We start from the raw sequence: 17672 nt of genomic DNA, 5'->3' as shown, positions 1-17672 counted from the left end.
AAGGACAATAGAGTTAGAGGAAAAGGAACAAAGATCAAACAACTTAAACAAAAAGATAAGTTAAATTCACTTAAAACATTTTCTTTTGCAGTGTGTCTTATATTTATGGGTCCTGAAGATTCTTTACCCAAGCACATTATTTCTTCTGAGAGGCAATCATGAATGCAGACACCTTACTGAATATTTTACCTTTAAGCAGGAATGTGAGTATTGCCATGAGAAATACTTTCACTTCCTCAGTAATCTTTTGGAGTGAGGTAGTAAGAGTTTGGAAAATTTACAGTGCAACATTAAGAACAGATTTTGTGTCCAAACACATAAAGCTTTAAGGATGATTGTCAGGAGCTCTCTAGTGGTTAATGGTGTTTCATTCAGACATTTTCATTTCAGTATTTCCTGTTAAGTTTGCCTTTATAGATATATGAAACAGTTTTGAGTTTTGTACATAGTTTTAATGTTTAAGTGATTTTTTTTTTAACAGGAAGACTAAAACTAAAGGGAAAAAAATTGTTTTTGCATTAGAGACTTTTGTCCCCCAATATTGAAGCTCTCTCATGAAGCTTCTTAAATTATTCATGCTGTCATCATTGCAGATTTTACCCCATTTCTCTCTTAAATTATTGTGGCAATGGCAGTCTATAATAGCCAGAAGCAACAATATGATATAGGGCAGTATTTGATCTTTTTTTCACATCTCTTAACTATGTGCTTATTAAGTTAATATTCATGACTATACTAAGTCTTAGAGTTAAGTTCTAAGAGTAGAAATAATTTCAGAATTATGGAGACTCATGATCCAGTAAAGATCATATTACTAGAGACTTTCAGTAAAAGAAGAAAAATATAGTGGTAAGTAATGGCAGAGGGGGCAAAGTCAGATAACTTCAAAGATCAGGTAGGTAACCTAAATGAATAGGTTATGAATAATAACATAATAAAAATAATAAAATAATGCAAATAAATAATGAAATAATAATAAATAAATGAATAAAGATGAGACCTGGAAAGTGCATTGACCAAAAGCAATCAGTTTAAAAATTTTATTAAACCACAGTGCTGGAAAACAGATCTGTTAGCAAACTACCAGTTTAGATGGTTGCTGGATATAGATTTTCTCATATTTGAATGTTACAGTGTTAAAAATGGAAAAAAGAATTAAGTTCTTTTTTTCCTTTAGATAATCAACAAACCACCCACCAAAACTCCAGCAAAAATGTAAAATATCCACGAATTTAAATATATAAAGGAGCAAAGGGATCTCTGTAAAACTAAATTAACAGTTGGATTTGGTGGAGTTTTTTTCTCTTGTGTTATTTTGGCTCCATGCTTCACTGCCCATTTTAACCATTGTAGACTAGAGGAGCCCCTCTGTTTCTCCAATATATGAATAAGTTATCTTTTCTTTCTTTCTTTTTTTTTTTTGAATTGGATGGACCTTGAGTTTTGTTGTGATGATGTAGTCATCTTCCCTGTAACAACAAAGTAGTCACTGACTCTTACAATAAAATAAAGTATTAAAACTATTTTAGCTTTAAGTATAATTCTAATTTAGCTTTACCTGGCCTATAAACTAGGTAAAAGGTTGGGCTGTTTTTAGAAATTTGACTTATTTATTTTAAGTAATATTTTATGGTGATCTAATGCATACCCAAAGTAAATTTAGAGACTGCAAATATTTTGTCTTCATAAGACCAATACCACTGCTTATTTTATTGATTCTCATACAGCAAGATGCTTTCCTTTTTTTTTTTTTTTAATTTTTTTTTTTTTAACGTTTTTATTTATTTTTGAGACAGAGAGAGACAGAGCATGAACGGGGGAGGGGCAGAGAGAGAGGGAGACACAGAATCGGAAACAGGCTCCAGGCTCTGAGACATCAGCCCAGAGCCTGACGCGGGGCTCGAACCCACCGACCGCGGGATCGTGACCTGGCTGAAGTCGGACGCTTAACCGACTGCGCCACCCAGGCGCCCCAATGCTTTCCTTTTTAGAAAAAAATTGTATACAGTAAAATTCACTCTTTGTAGTGTTTAGTTCTGAGTTTTGACAAGTGCATAGAACTGCCTACCACCATAGTCATGATAAAGAAAAATTTCATCATCCCATAAATTCCTTTTTTCTGTCTTTTTATAGTTACCTCTTTACTCACTGGTGACCACTTAGCTGTTATCTGTGTCTATAATTTTCTTGCCTTGGTTTCAATAGTCAATTATAGATAGGTAGGTAGGTAGGTCAGTCGATTGATCGATAGATTAATCTTCAAAATGATCAACTAGTATTGTAATTTTCAATTATTTTTTCTTCTAGGTAAAATTAAATATTCAGAAAGAGTCTATGAAGCTTGTATGGAAGCTTTTGATAGCCTGCCTCTTGCTGCACTTTTAAATCAACAATTTCTTTGTGTTCATGGTGGACTTTCACCAGAAATACACACACTGGATGATATTAGGAGAGTGAGTACATATTGTAGTTCCAAGGTTGGTTCCTATTGATACTACTTTGTTGGGTAGAGAGTAGAAATTTTAAACTTCTCTTCACTGCCAAGATAAGGTAATGGTAAAAATTATCATACTGATATTTTAAGGAAATATTCTCTAACCATTTCAGAACGATGTAGTATGGACAGTATTCAAAGTTGGTACCACTTTACTGTGTCCATTCTATTCTCACTTTTGACAAGTTATTCTTTTCTTTGTTTCTTTCTTTTCTTTCTTTCACAGTTAGATAGATTCAAAGAGCCACCTGCATTTGGACCAATGTGTGACTTGCTATGGTCCGATCCTTCTGAAGATTTTGGAAATGAAAAATCACAGGAACATTTTAGTCACAATACAGTTCGAGGATGTTCTTATTTTTATAAGTAAGGAAAAATATCCAAGATTAAACACATTTTAGTTGTTAAAATAGCATATATTTCATATAGAAAACCATTATTTTACTTAATTTACTTTTTTCCCCCACAGCTATCCAGCAGTGTGTGAATTTTTGCAAAACAATAATTTGTTATCGATTATTAGAGCTCATGAAGCTCAAGATGCAGGGTAAGAATTCTGTTTCCCTGACCCAAATTAACACCTTATGTACAAATCAAACTTAGTAACTCATAATTGATGCTTTACGATGCATATTAAGCTATTTGTTTTACAGCTATAGAATGTACAGAAAAAGTCAAACTACAGGGTTCCCTTCATTAATAACAATTTTTTCGGCACCTAATTACTTAGATGTCTACAATAATAAAGGTAAGATGTTGTTGATAAAAAAATTGTTAAGCAACTTAGCTTTTTTATTGACTTATTTTTTGAAAATAATGGAAAAGAGGCATTGTTTGAAACTGTAACTATCCAAATCTCATCATAAAAAAGTATAAGATATAAGGGAGGGGAGAGAATAAGAAATAAAAATCCAAAATGTGAAACTTACCATCTGTAATCATTCCACAACTTGTCAGTCATAAAAGCTATCTTATAAAAGAATGCTCCGAATTAAGTCAAAAAATCAAACATGATTTTCTCAAACTCCCCTTTCTTAAATCTTTCCCCTTATAATCAAGAGAATGTTTTCTTGTTTGCATAAAGCTCCTTCTGCTGCTTTGACCATTTCATGTATTTGCACTATATAGTTAATTTAGTTTATCATGTTTCTTGTTTTATTTCACTGATCTAGGTTCTGTTTGTCTTTCTTACTCCCTGCTTTTACCTCCATCTACAGTCTTATCATTGCCCCATGAAGATTTGTAGTTGAACCTTCTTTGATTAATTCATTCTGACCTCCATTTCAGAGACATATTCTTCCTTTCTTTTAACTATTCTTTTTTCCTTTTTTTCGTCTTTTTTCTTTATCTCCTGTTCCACTAGTTTTCATTCCTTCTCCTTCTGTCCATATTTGATCTGTCTATAATAATTGGGTTTCATTTAACTTTGAACATAGCTTATTGACAGATAATACTTAGGATCTTAATCTAGTTAAGTGTGTGCCAAAGACGTTAAAGATGAGCTTGGGTATGTTTACGTAGTTCACATTTTCAGGAGAGGAAGTTAAGAAGCCAGCTTCTATTCTGTCTTGATATGTCTGGAATTCAGTTGACTATGCCATAGTTTCCAGGGTCACTGGAACAGATGTGCCAGGAGGAAAGAACAGAAGGTTAAAGACTTTTTTGAAAGTATTAGAGACGTAATGAGGTCATTGCTAAATATGGGTCATAGAGGACTAGAATAAGAGGATTTTTTGTTGTTGTTGTTATTGGAGATGATGGTTAAAAGATTAAAACATTTGCCTGAGATCAAATGGTAGCATGCTATCAGCTTGATACAGAATATGCTATAAAAACTTAATACTATATTAATTACCAAAACAACCATGCCATGGACTGAGTTGCTAATCTTCAGAAGTTGGTATCTGTGTAGTCTCTAAGGAGTATGTCAGTGCTAAAATAGCCTTTTAAATTGTAGTTTAGTTTACAAACTTCAGAATTTCTGAAGAAGTTATCTAATGATGTGTGGCTTCACTTTTGAAGAAAATGTCATCTAAGTTTTGACTCGGTTCTCAAGAACAGAATAGAGTGCTACGTTTAACTTTGTACCGGCGCTCTGCTACCTCAACTGTGACCTCCCCTTATCAGCATTATAAGACCTAGTGTTCAGTGCTCAGTTGATTACTGTCTTATTGGTTGTCCTCTGTCAGTTTGACCTAGGGGGTAAAGGGATTACTTTTCTGAGTATTCAGAAAAGAAACTCAAACCATCGAATCTGTCTTGTCAAAATCAGATGTCTCTTAGTAGTGATTAGTCTATACATAGTGTTAATGATTTGAGTGCTTACATGGTATGGGTATGTTTGTAATGTTTCATTCCATCTATAAGGCAATTTTCTAGATTCTTTCTCTCTCTTTCTCTCTCACTCTCTTGTTTTGTTTTAAAGCTGAAAACTTGGTATCGGCCCCTAATTTCTGAGGCTAAATTTTAAATACTTTTATTTCCTAAGGGAAACAAACACATTACTTGTGACTTTGTATTAGCCAGAATCTCACATCTTGGAATTTAACATTTGCATTTTCATGCTTTTCATTAAAATGGAAAAAAAGTAATCACATAATTATTATATCTACAAAGCATTTTATACTTTTATATACTTTCATGTGAAATACATTCTCTGATCGTAAAATCAACTTCTGAGATAGGCAGGGTGGACATAATAGTCCTATTTTATGAATGAGAAATAGGTTAGTTAAATAATTTACCAAGCATTACGAAGATAGTATGTGCTATAGCTTAGATTAGAATCTAGCCCATATAACCCAGTGTTCCATAAAATAATATAACCAGTGTCTGAAATCTATGTAGTTAATTTAAGATATTATTTCTTTTAACATATTGAAACATTAGATACCTTAAATTGAGATGAGTATGTTACTTTTGGGTTATTTGGTTATAATATTTTTAATGGAATTTTTTCTAAATGAAGTAAAATATTTCTTTGTGGTAATTTCACTTGATTTCCCATATAAATGAAATAAATACATTTATATAATCATAAAAACTGCTTTTTTTCTGGCTTTTGTTTTGTTTTGTTTTTTGCTTTATTACCATTTAGCTATCTTTTTCAGGTTGCCTGCAACTAAAAAGATCCTCTTAAAATTCCTTCAACTTATATGAACTTTTAAACCTAGAAAATTGCTCATTGCCGTTCTGTGTTTTCTCTAAAAATTGAGTTTTCACAATTTTGGATTTAAAGTGCATGTTCTTCATTAAATTATAAAGTGAAACAAACATTCTAGAAATCTGGGAATTTCATTAAAAATAACTGTAGATCTGACTATGCTTTATATAAAAGTGTGTTAAAAACAAAAGTGTGTTATTACTAAAAAATTAGTTCCTATCTCCCTCTACTAGTCCTTATTCAACTCACCCCTTGATTCCCTACCCCCTTAAAACAATATTTTTTTGCTTTTATGTGTTTTAGACTTTTGGAGCTAAAGACAAATTGTTACATTCACATTGAAACTTCTCTTTCAGCTGCTGTATTAAAGTATGAAAATAATGTGATGAATATTCGACAATTTAACTGTTCTCCACATCCTTACTGGTTGCCCAATTTTATGGATGTCTTCACATGGTCTTTACCATTTGTTGGAGAAAAAGGTATGATTCTTTTTTTTTTTTTTTAATGTTTTATTACTGTTAACATTTACTCCAGTTTACTATTGCAGGCACATACTTACTAAAAGAAACTGAAGTCTAGTTTCACTGTGGGTTCAGCTCTACTTGTGTCAGTGGGTGTGGATATGAGAGCCTCAAAGATATTTTGGTTAGCTGTTTATAGCCCCCATGTGAGGGTGTCTGGGGGACTAGGAGAAGACTTATAAATAGCCTGATGTTGTCTTCAGCTGTTGGGTTTTACTTTCTGCTTTTCTTTAGCTTAAATCTTTTATAAGGAATGGAGGGATAGCTTTGCTTTGGAATGGACACTTTTGCATATTTTAACAGCACTTTTGGGGGATGTCAGAGTATTTTATGGGAGAATTTAAGAGCCCTAGTTTTGGGCAATGTTAGTTATATTTTAGCAGTTCTGTATACCCTGAGAAGAATGATAAAGAGAAATTCAGGTTCAAACCTAATATTTGTTTTCCTGTATAAAAATATGTATACAAATTTAGTCGTGATGCCTTCTGATAATTTCCATTAATAATATATTAGTTTATGCTTATTAAGCTTTTTAAGAGAACATAATGCTATTTAAGATTTTTTTTTCTGTTTTTTTTTTCCTAGTTGTATAGAATTCTTAGGATTTCCTTACTTTATCACATTCTTTTCTATTTAGTGTTAATTTTTCCACAAGGCAATGCCTCAGTTACCATAAGTGGAAAATAAGAGTATGAGAGTACAGATATGATTGTAAAACATTTTGTTCTACATCCCTCTCTATTTTTTCTCACCTCTTCCATGTTACAAAATGTTCCTTTCTGTTTGACATATGATATTTCTGCCAACGCAATTTTGGGTTCTAAAATACAGAGTTAATACTTAAACTGTGTACGTTAAACAGACTTCTTGAAGATTGCCTTCAGTCTTCATCAGTTACTCAGTAGGTCAACAAGTTAATATGGAGATAGAATTACCCACTTTAGCATTTGAGAAGGGGGCCAGTAAAAGGCTTAGGTGCAAGGGATGCATTACACTTATAACCTTCTATCTTTGGTGGATGAGAAATAGTTCAATCATAGCATCATCAGGCTAAAGGGAATTTAAGAATTCATATTGCTCATTCTCCTGCCCTTAGGCTAGACTTCAACTCAACTATTTTAATGTAATATGAGTGGGGTTGGGGGGCTGGAAAGAAAGGGAAGGATAAGGTAGGAGGAAAATAGACATTTCATGGATTCTGATTTGATTCTATAATGCCTCTGCAATAAGGAAATACAGTACTTCATTATATCTAGTCTAAATATTTGTGTTTTGAGAAAAGAAATAGGGATAATAGCTTTTCTCAACTAATGCACCTATCAAAAACCAGGGCATCAGAGAATTTTAAAACTAATAGTTAACTTAATAATCATGTAGTCTAATTCCTTTTGAGAGATGAGAAAATTTAATCTAGTTTCTGGGGATCTGTCATAAGTAAAAATGGAGAATCAGGTTTCTATCAGTGTTACTACATTTGAAGTTTGCTACTAAGTAATCTTTTGTTCTTTTTTTGCCACTTTAAATCATCTTATAAAGATGTGGAAGTATTCAAACCTTTTGACCATTTTCCCCCCTGTGAATCTTCTCCAAATTATTCATATCTTTCTAAAAATGTGAAGCTTAGATTTGAACATTATACGCAAATAGAATCCTAGCTAATGTTGAGCACAGTAAGATTTTTTCAAACTCTTTGCATATTTTTCCATTTAATACATGTTAGCTATTTAGATAGACTATTTGATTCTAATGAAAATTTTCTTTTGTTGTAAATAACAGCAAATGGTGGCTCATTTGTTCCACTTTGAAAAAGCCAATTTGACTCTGATGTAGTCTCTGAGAAGCACCGAACCTAAGCCAGAGGCTTCCTTGGAGGCTGATTGAATCCTAAAGTTAGATGAAATCTGTGTTTTTAACCTTTTGGGGCTTTTTATTTCTTAAAAAGAAAATCCTATGTTGGAAAGTTTCCAACATATACAAAGGTATAATGAATAATATGATGAGTTGCTATGTACCAATTGCTCAGCTTCAATAATTTGATCCAGTTATCAAACCATGGCCAATGTTGTATCATTTATATACCTATCCACTACTCCCCACCTAATACATTAATTATTTTGGATCATATATCAGCCATTTTTTTATAGCTATAAATATTTTAGAATGAATCTGTAAAAGATAAGGACTCTTTCTTATTATTAAAGTAACTACACAAACACAGTGATTAATTTCTTAAACCCTTTTGAGAATCTGATGAAATTTATGGACTTTGCCTCAGAAAAATACATGTATGTTTGTACATAAACATAACATTTTCAGGATGCTTCTATATCTGAAGTAAATTGGTAACTCTTTTCAGGTTTACTGCCCCCAATTTAAGAACCTCTGTTCTAGAGGGTCCAATAAAGTGCAATCTCCCATAGAAGGTCATACATGTAATATTTATTCATTTACTAGATTTTTTTTAGAAAGTCTGTTTTATTCTCGTTACTAAGGATACAAAAATACAAGTAAGACATAGGACTTTGCAGATTAATAGAGAATTTAAGATACATGAATAATGATAACAAAATGTAAGTGTTCCTAGAGAAGTCTAGTTTTATAGGAATTAAGAGGAGGGGGTAAATTATATTTGTTAGAGGGGTTAAAGTAGCATTTGAACCAGGGCTTGTAGAATGGTGGAATTGGAATTGTAGATATGGGCAGGAGAATTCTAGGTAACAGAATTTACCTGAGTCAGAATGCAAGAGAGCATAAGGCCACTGACAAATGTTGAGGGGTTCAGGCTGATTTGCAGTTAAGATGTATGAAGGTCAGTAGTAGTAGAAAAAGAATGAGAAGTTAAGTTAGGGCTAGATGATGAGGATTTTGATCACCACACAGAGAATTTGGAACTTTGATAAATGGTGGTCAGCAGCTGAAACAGAGTATTGACCATGATAGTCATTTAGAAAAATTGGTGAAATGGCCTGGAAGACTAGAAGTTGGGAGACCTGTTTTATGAAGCTCCATCAAGAGTCAAGTGGAACTGGGGCGCCTGGGTGGCTCAGTCGGTTGAGCGTCCGACTTCGCTCAGGTCACGATCTCATGGTCCGTGAGTTCGAGCCCCACATCAGGCTCTGTGCTGACAGCTCAGAGCCTGGAGCCTGCTTCAGATTCTGTGTCTCCCTCTCTCTCTGGCCCTCCCCCCATTCATGTTCTGTCTCTCTCTGTCTCAAAAATAAATAAATGTTAAAAAAAAAAAATTTTAAAAAAAGAGTCAAGTGGAACTATAATAAAGCCCTGGTAGCATTAGGAATAGAGAGCAGGGGAGAACTGCAAGAATTATAGAGGTACGATGAGTTAAGACTTAACAAGATTGCATGTTGCAGGCGAGGGAATGGTTGAAGATGACTTAGATGTTTGATCTGGTAGATATTACCATTAACACTCTGTGATGAAAACCTGTTATTTTAGCAACCCCTCACTCTAGTTATAGCTACTCTTGATCTTCATTGGGATTGCTAGGCCTTTGACTGTGTCATTTTCTTCTAAGTCAGATCACTCCTTGCCTCTCTTCCTTAATGCACCTTCATACTCCTTTCTCTCTCTTTTTGCTATTCATTTATCTTGCAAATCTTAGCCCCAGTAAATCCAACCATCCATTTTCTCCATTCTTATAGCCAGGGTATAGAACACTGCTGGAGATACTTACACGGCCTTATGAAGTGGTACCACTCTTTGATTGCTAGGCATTGGTTGGGTTCTCGATAGTACCTAAATATTTTTTGTGTCACTAATCTGCTTCCTTTCCCTTTTCCGTTAGGAAATATTATCAATTTAATTTTTTTTTTCTCTTAAACACTTTTTTTTTGTAGCCACTTCCCTCACTCTCAGAGAAAACATATATCACTAGTGGGAGCTTTCTCTACTTATTGTTTCCCTTCTTATAAACCTTGAAGTCTTACCTTGTTGAAGTCTTACCTTGTTGAAGAGGTGACCCTTTCCATCTAGGGTTAGCCCTTCTAACCTGACTCTAGGATTCCATTATGCTTCTATTTTTTCAGGAAACTTGCTTCATCTATTAGATCTGTTAGATCTTCTGTATTTTCAGACTCTCTGTATTAAGTTCTTTTATAAATTGCTGAAATCTATCTGATCTTTATTTTAAAGATTAAATAACATTTCCCCTATTTGGTATCTTTCTTTGGCAACTACCATGCCTTTCTTTCACAGTTAAGCTTCTGGATGAAAAGTACTATATACTTAAAAGCTACTATTTGTTAGTCATAAATGACATCTCGTAGCTTTCAAGATAAATCTTAATCTGTCACACAAGGTCTTTGGACCTCTTTATGTTTTCAGCCTCATTTCTTTCCTTCTCATCTTATTCTCTATGTTCTAGCCATAACACAGCATTACCAATTACCTGCATATGATGCTCATTAGGTTTCATGTTTTCATATTTTGGTTTATTTTTTCATAACAGTTTTAATGAGATATAATTCACATCCCATATAATTAACCTATTTAAATCCTACAGTCCAGTGGTTTTTAGTATATTTGTGGAGTTGTACAGTAATCACCACATTTTTGAAACGTTTTAATCATCCTCTCAAAGAAACCCTGTATCCATTAGTAGTCACACCCCATTTCCTCCTGCCTCTCATTGCTGGCTCTCAGCAAGCATTAAGCTACTTTCTAACTCCATAGGTTTGCCTGTTCTGGACATTTCATATAAATAGAATCATACAATTTGTGATCTTTTGTGACTAGTATCTTTCTCTAATGTTTTCAGGTTTATCCATGTTGTGGCATGAATCAGTACTTCATTCCTTTTTGTGACCAAGTAATCTTCTATTATATGGATACACCACTTTTAAAAAAAAATTATTTTGGGGTCTCCTGGGTGGCTCAGGAAATTAATTGTGAGACTTTGGCTCAGGTCATGATCCGGTGGTTTGCAAGTTCAAGCCCCACCTCAGGCTTTCTGCTGTCAGCAAGGAGCCCGCTTCAGATCCTCTGTCCTCCTTTCTCTCTGCTTGTGCACTCTCTCCCTCTCTCTCTGTCTCTCTCTCTCTCTCAAAAATAAACATTAAAAAAAATTTTATTTGGGGAGGGTGGGTAAAGAAGTTTATTTTAATTGCAGTGTAGTTAACATAATGTAGTGCTACATTAGTTTCAGTTGTACAATATAGTGATTCAACAATTCCATATAGTACTCGGCGCTCATCAGGATAAGTGAACTCTTAATTCCCTTCATCTGTTTTACCCATCTCCCAGCCATCTCCTATCTGATAATCATCAGTTTGTTGAAGAATCTGTTTTTTTTTTTCTTTTTTTGTTCCTTTGTTCATTTGATTAAACTCCATGTGTGGGTGAGATCATACAGTATTTGTTTTTCTATGATTGGCATATTTTGCTTACCATTATAGTTTATAGATTCATCCATGTTGTTGCAAATGGCAAGATGTCATTCTTTTTTATGGCTAAATAGTATTCCGTTGTATGTGTATGCATGTGTATATATATCTCTACACATATATATATGACTTTTTCTTTATCCATTCATCTGTTGATGGACACTTGGGCTGCTTCCATAATTTAGCTGTTGTAAATAATGTTGCTATGAACCTAGAGGTGCATGTACCCCTTTGAATTAGTTGTTTTTGTCTTTTTTGGTAAATATTCAGTAGTATGATTACTGGATCATAGGGTAGTTCTATTTTTAACTTTTTGAGAAACCTCCATACTGTCTTCCATAGTTTCTGCACCAGTTGGCATTCCTACCAACAATGCAACATTGCAAGAGGGTTCTTTTTTCTCCACAGCTTCACAGACACATGTTGTTTCTTGTTTTTTTGTTTTTTGTTTTTTAAATTTTTTATTTACTTTAGAGAGATAGAACACGCAAACTGGGGAGAGGGACAGAGGGAGAGACAGAGAGAATCTTAAGCAGGCTCCACACACAGTATGGAGCCCAATGCGGGGCTTGATCCCATAACCCTGAGATTATGACCTGAGCTGAAATCAAGAATAGAACTCTCAACTGACTGAGACACCCAGGTGCCTGTTTCTTGTATTTTTGGTTTTAGCTCTTCTGACAGTTGTGAGGTAATAACTCATTGTAGTTTTGATTTACATTTCCCTGAGGATGAGTGATGTTGAATACCAAATTTTGTTTATCCCTTCATTAGCTTCAAGATATTTGATTGTTTTCACTTTTTAACTATTAATAATGCTGCTGCAGTGAACATTCATGTACAGGTTTTTGTATGGACATATGTATTTATTAGGTATAGAACTGGGAGTAGAATTAGTGGGTCATATCGTAACTCTTATGTTTAACCTTTTGAGAATCTGCCAAACTTCTTTCCAAAGCAGCTGTATAGTCCCATCGGCAGTGAATGGTTCCATTTTTTCCATATGCTTGCCAACACTTTATATTATGTATTTCTTTTTTTTTTAATGTTTATTTTTGAGAGAGAGAGCGTGCACGTGAATGGGAGAGGGGCAGAGAGAGAGGGAGACAGCAGGCTCCAGGCTCTGAGCTGTCAGCACAGAGCCTGACATGGGGCTCGAACCCATGAACCGTGAGATCATGACCTGAGGCGAAGTCAGAGGCTTAACTGACTGAGCCACCCAGGTGCCCCTATGTATTTCTTATTATAGCCATCATATTGGATATGAAGTTGTGTCTCATTATGGTTTTGATTTGCATTTCCCTAGTGAATAATGGTGTTGAGTATATTTTCATGTACTTATTGACCATTTATCTTCTTTGAAGAAATACTTATTTAAAAAATTTTTTAAATGTTTATTTATTTTTGAGAGAGAGAGACACTCACACACACACACACATGCACACACGCACACACAGAAAGTGCAGCGGAGGAGGGGCAGAGAGAGAGGGAGACACAGAATCCAAAACAGGCTCCAGGCTCTGAGCTGTTAAGCACAAAACCTGACACAGTGCTTGAACTCATGAACCCTGAGATCATGACCTGAGCCAAAGTCAGGCGCTTAACTAACTGAGCCACCCAGGTGCCCTGAGAAATTTTTATTTAAATCCTGTGTTCATTAGAATTTTTTTTTTTTTTTTTTTTAGAGAGAGAGAGCACACACAAGTGGGGGAGAGGGGCAGAGGGAAAAAGAGAGAGATCTTTTTTGTTGTTACTTATTTTTGAGAGAGAGAGCGAGCCTGTGCGAGTGGGGGAGGGACAGAGAGAGAGAGGGAACAGAGGATCTGAAGTGGACTCTACACTGACAGGAGAGAGCCTGATGTGTGGCTTGAATTCATGAACCATGAGATCATGACCTGAGCTGAAACCAAGAGTTGGACGCTTAACCAACTGACCCACCCAGGCACCCCGAAAAAAAATTTTTTTTATCACTCACAAAAATGTGCTTTTATTAACAATAATTCATAAATTATATTTATGTGTTTGTACAAACTCTACCAAATTGTGGTTCAATAAATTCATTGCCACAAAGGCAGCACAACACATGCCCCAGCTGAAAAGTGTACAGTTCTCATGATTACTATGACAAAATCCTTCCTGAATTGGATTTTATTCAAATTGTCCACTGAGATGACCATAAAAGATCATCTATAAGACATACAGACATGAAAATTATAATATTGCACTAATGTTAATATCAGGTTGGGAAGACTGTAAGGATCTTGATTATATAGTGCTCCTCTGTTGTATCTCTCATCATCCTGGAAAGCTAAGTTTTCCAGGGAACGAGGTGTTTGTACACTTTCCATTAGTTTAACCAATACAATTTCCCTGGATTATTTATTTATTTATTTATTTATTTATTCATTTATTTATTTATTTATAGTTTTTTTCCTTTGATGTCTTTTATTTTTATTTATTTATTTTTAATGTATGAAATTTATTGTCAAATTGGTTTCCATACAACACCCAGTGCTCATCCCAAAAGATGCCCTCCTCAATGCCCATCACCCACCCTCCCCTCTCTCCCACCCCCCATCAACCCTCAGTTTGTTCTCAGTTTTTAAGAGTCTCTTATGCTTTGGCTGTCTCCCACTCTAACCTCTTTTTTTTTTTTTTCCTTCCCCTCCTCCATGGGTTTCTGTTCAGTTTCTCAGGATCCACATAAGAGTGAAAACATATGGTATCTGTCTTTCTCTGTATGGCTTATTTCACTTAGCATCACACTCTCCAGTTCCATCCACATTGCTACAAAGGGCCATATTTCGTTCTTTCTCATTGCCATGTAGTACTCCATTGTGTATATAAACCACAATTTCCTTATCCATTCATCAGTTGATGGACATTTAGGCTCTTTCCACAATTTGGCTATTGTTGAGAGTGCTGCTATAAACATTGGGGTACAAGTGCCCCTAAGCATCAGTACTCCTGTATCCCTTGGGTAAATTCCTAGCAGTGCTATTGCTGGGTCATAGGGTAGGTCTATTTTTAATTTTTTGAGGAACCTCCACACTGTTTTCCAGAGTGGCAGCACCCGTTGGCATTCCCACCAACAGTGCAAGAGGGTTCCCGTTTCTCCACATCGTCTCCAGCATCTATAGTCTCCTGATTTGTTCATTTTGGCCACTCTGACTGGCATGAGGTGGTATCTGAGTGTGGTTTTGATTTGTATTTCCCTGATGAGGAGCGACGTTGAGCATCTTTTCATGTGCCTGCTGGCCATCCGGATGTCTTCTTTAGAGAAGTGTCTATTCATGTTTTCTGCCCATTTCTTCACTGGATTATTTGTTTTTTGGGTGTGGAGTTTGGTGAGCTCTTTATAGATTTTGGATACTGGCCCTTTGTCTGATATGTCATTTGCAAATATCTTTTCCCATTCCGTTGGTTGCCTTTTGGTTTTGTTGATTGTTTCCTTTGCTGTGCAGAACCTTTTTATCTTCATGAGGTCCCAATAGTTCATTTTTGCTTTTAATTCCCTTGCCTTTGGGGATGTGTCAAGTAAGAAATTGCTGCGGCTGAGGTCAGAGAGGTCTTTTCCTGCTTTCTCCTCTAGGGTTTTGATGGTTTCCTGTCTCACATTCAGGTCCTTTATCCATGTTGAGTTTATTTTTGTGAATGGTGTGAGAAAGTGGTCTAGTTTCAACCTTCTGCATGTTGCGGTCCAGTTCTCCCAGCACCATTTGTTAAAGAGACTGTCTTTTTTCCATTGGATGTTCTTTCCTGCTTTGTCAAAAATTAGTTGGCCACACTTTTGTGGGTCTAGTTCTGGGGTTTCTATTCTATTCCATTGGTCTATGTGTCTGTTTTTGTGCCAATACCATGCTGTCTTGATGATGACACCTTTGTAGTAGAGGCTAAAGTCTGGGATTGTGATGCCTCCTGCTTTGGTCTTCTTCTTCAAAATTACTTTGGCTATTCGAGGCCTTTTGTGGTTCCATATGAATTTTAGGATTGCTTGTTCTAGCTTCGAGAAGAATGCTGGTGCAATTTTGATTGGGATTGCATTGAATGTGTAGATAGCTTTGGGTAGTATTGACATTTTAACAATATTTATTCTCCCAACCCATGAGCACGGAATGTTTTTCCATTTCTTTATATCTTCTTCAATTTCCTTCATAAGCTTTCTATAGTTTTCAGCATACAGCTCTTGTACATCTTTGGTTAGATTTATTCCTAGGTATTTTATGCTTCTTGGTGCAGTTGTGAATGGGATCGGTTTCTTTATTTGTCTTTCTGTTGCTTCATTATTAGTGTATAAGAATGCAGCTGATTTCTGTACATTGATTTTGTATCCTGCAACTTTGCTGAATTCATGTATCAGTTCTAGCAGACTTTTGGTGGAGTCTATCAGATTTTCCATGTATAATATCATGTCATCTGCAAAAAGTGAAAGCTTGACTTCATCTTTGCCAATTCGGATGCTTTTGATTTCCTTTTGTTGTCTGATTGCTGATGCTAGCACTTCCAACACTATGTTAAACAACAGCAGTGAGAGTGGACATCCCTGTCGTGTTCCTGATCTCAGGGGGAAAGCTCTCAGTTTTTCCCCATTGAGGGTGATATTAGCTGTGGGCTCTTCATAAATGGCTTTTATGTTTAAGTATGTTCCTTCTATCCCGACTTTCTTGAGGGTTTTTATTAAGAAAGGATGCTGAATTTTGTCAAATGCCTTTTCTGCATCGATTGACAGGATCATATGGTTCTTCTCTTTTCTTTTATTAATGTGATGTATCACGTTGATTGATTTGCAAATGTTGAACCAGCCCTGCATCCCAGGAATGAATGCCACTTGATCATGGTGAATAATTCTTTTTATAAGCTGTTGAATTCGATTTGCTAGTATCTTATTGAGAATTTTTGCATCCATATTCATCAGGGATATTGGCCTGTAGTTCTCTTTTGTTACTGGGTCTCTGTCTGGTTTAGGAATCAAAGTAATACTGGCTTCATAGAATGAGTCTGGAAGTTTTCCTTCCCTTTCTATTTCTTGGAATAGCTTGAGAAGGATAGGTATTCTGTCTGCTTTAAATGTCTGATAGAATTCCCCGTGGAAGCCATCTGGTCCTGGACTCTTACTTGTTGGGAGATTTTTGATAACTGATTCAGTTTCTTCACTGGTTATGGGTCTGTTCAAGCTTTCCATTTCCTCCTGTTTGAGTTTTGGAAATGTGTGGGTGCTTAGGAATTTATCCATTTCTTCCAGGTTGTCCAGTTTGTTGGCATATAATTTTTTATAGTATTCCCTGATAATTGCTTGTATTTCTGAGGGATTGGTTGTAATAATTCCATTTTCATTCATGATTTTATCTATTTGGGTCTTCTCCCTTTTCTTTTTGAGAAAGAAAACCTGGCTAGAGGTTTATCAATTTTGTTTATTTTTTCAAAAAACCAACTCTTGGTTTCATTGATATGCTCTACAGGTTTTTTAGATTCTATATTGTTTATTTCTGCTCTGATCTTTATTATTTCTCTTCTTCTGCTGGGTTTGGGGTGTCTTTGCTGCTCTGCTTCTATTTCCTTTAAGTGTGCTGTTAGATTTTGTATTTGGAATTTTTCTTGTTTCTTGGGATAGGCCTGGATTGCAATGTATTTTCCTCTCAGGACTGCCTTCACTGCATCCCAAAGTGTTTGGGTTGTTGTATTTTCATTTTCATTTGTTTCCATATATTTTTAAATTTCTTCTCCAATTGCCTGGTTGGCCAATTCATTCTTTAGTAGGGTGTTCTTTAACCTCCATGCTTTTGGAGGTTTTCCAAACTTTTTCCTGTGGTTGATTTCAGGTTTCATAGCATTGTGGTCCGAAAGTATGCATGGTATTATCTCAATTCTTGTATACTTATGAAGGGCTGTTTTGTGACCCAGTATGTGATCTATCTTGGAGAATGTTCCATGTGCACTCGAGAAGAAAGTATATTCTGTTGCTTTGGGATGCAGAGTTCTAAGTATATCTGTCAGGTCCATCTGATCCAATGTATCATTCAGGGCCCTTGTTTCTTTATTGACCGTGTGTCTAGATGATCTATCCATTGTTGTAAGTGGGGTATTAAAGTCCC

General features: G+C 35.3%; 1 protein-coding gene across 5 annotated transcripts in view; it reads left to right on the top strand.

The window, feature by feature from the left end:
• Positions 1–17672, top strand: part of PPP3CB (protein phosphatase 3 catalytic subunit beta) — a 59928-nt gene that overhangs the window by 19774 nt on the left and 22482 nt on the right. For all 5 annotated transcript variants that reach the window (XM_047826241.1, XM_047826239.1, XM_047826240.1 and 2 more), the window contains exons 4-9: positions 92–203; positions 2308–2453; positions 2721–2860; positions 2964–3041; positions 3148–3242; positions 6014–6139. In XM_047826241.1, the coding sequence (XP_047682197.1) occupies positions 92–203; positions 2308–2453; positions 2721–2860; positions 2964–3041; positions 3148–3242; positions 6014–6139 (697 nt within the window). The remainder of the gene's footprint in view (positions 1–91; positions 204–2307; positions 2454–2720; positions 2861–2963; positions 3042–3147; positions 3243–6013; positions 6140–17672) is intronic.

This window comes from Prionailurus viverrinus, chromosome D2, assembly GCF_022837055.1.
Source record: "Prionailurus viverrinus isolate Anna chromosome D2, UM_Priviv_1.0, whole genome shotgun sequence".
Classification (NCBI taxonomy): Eukaryota; Metazoa; Chordata; class Mammalia; order Carnivora; family Felidae; genus Prionailurus; species Prionailurus viverrinus.
This window is presented reverse-complemented; position numbering and strand designations above follow the sequence as displayed.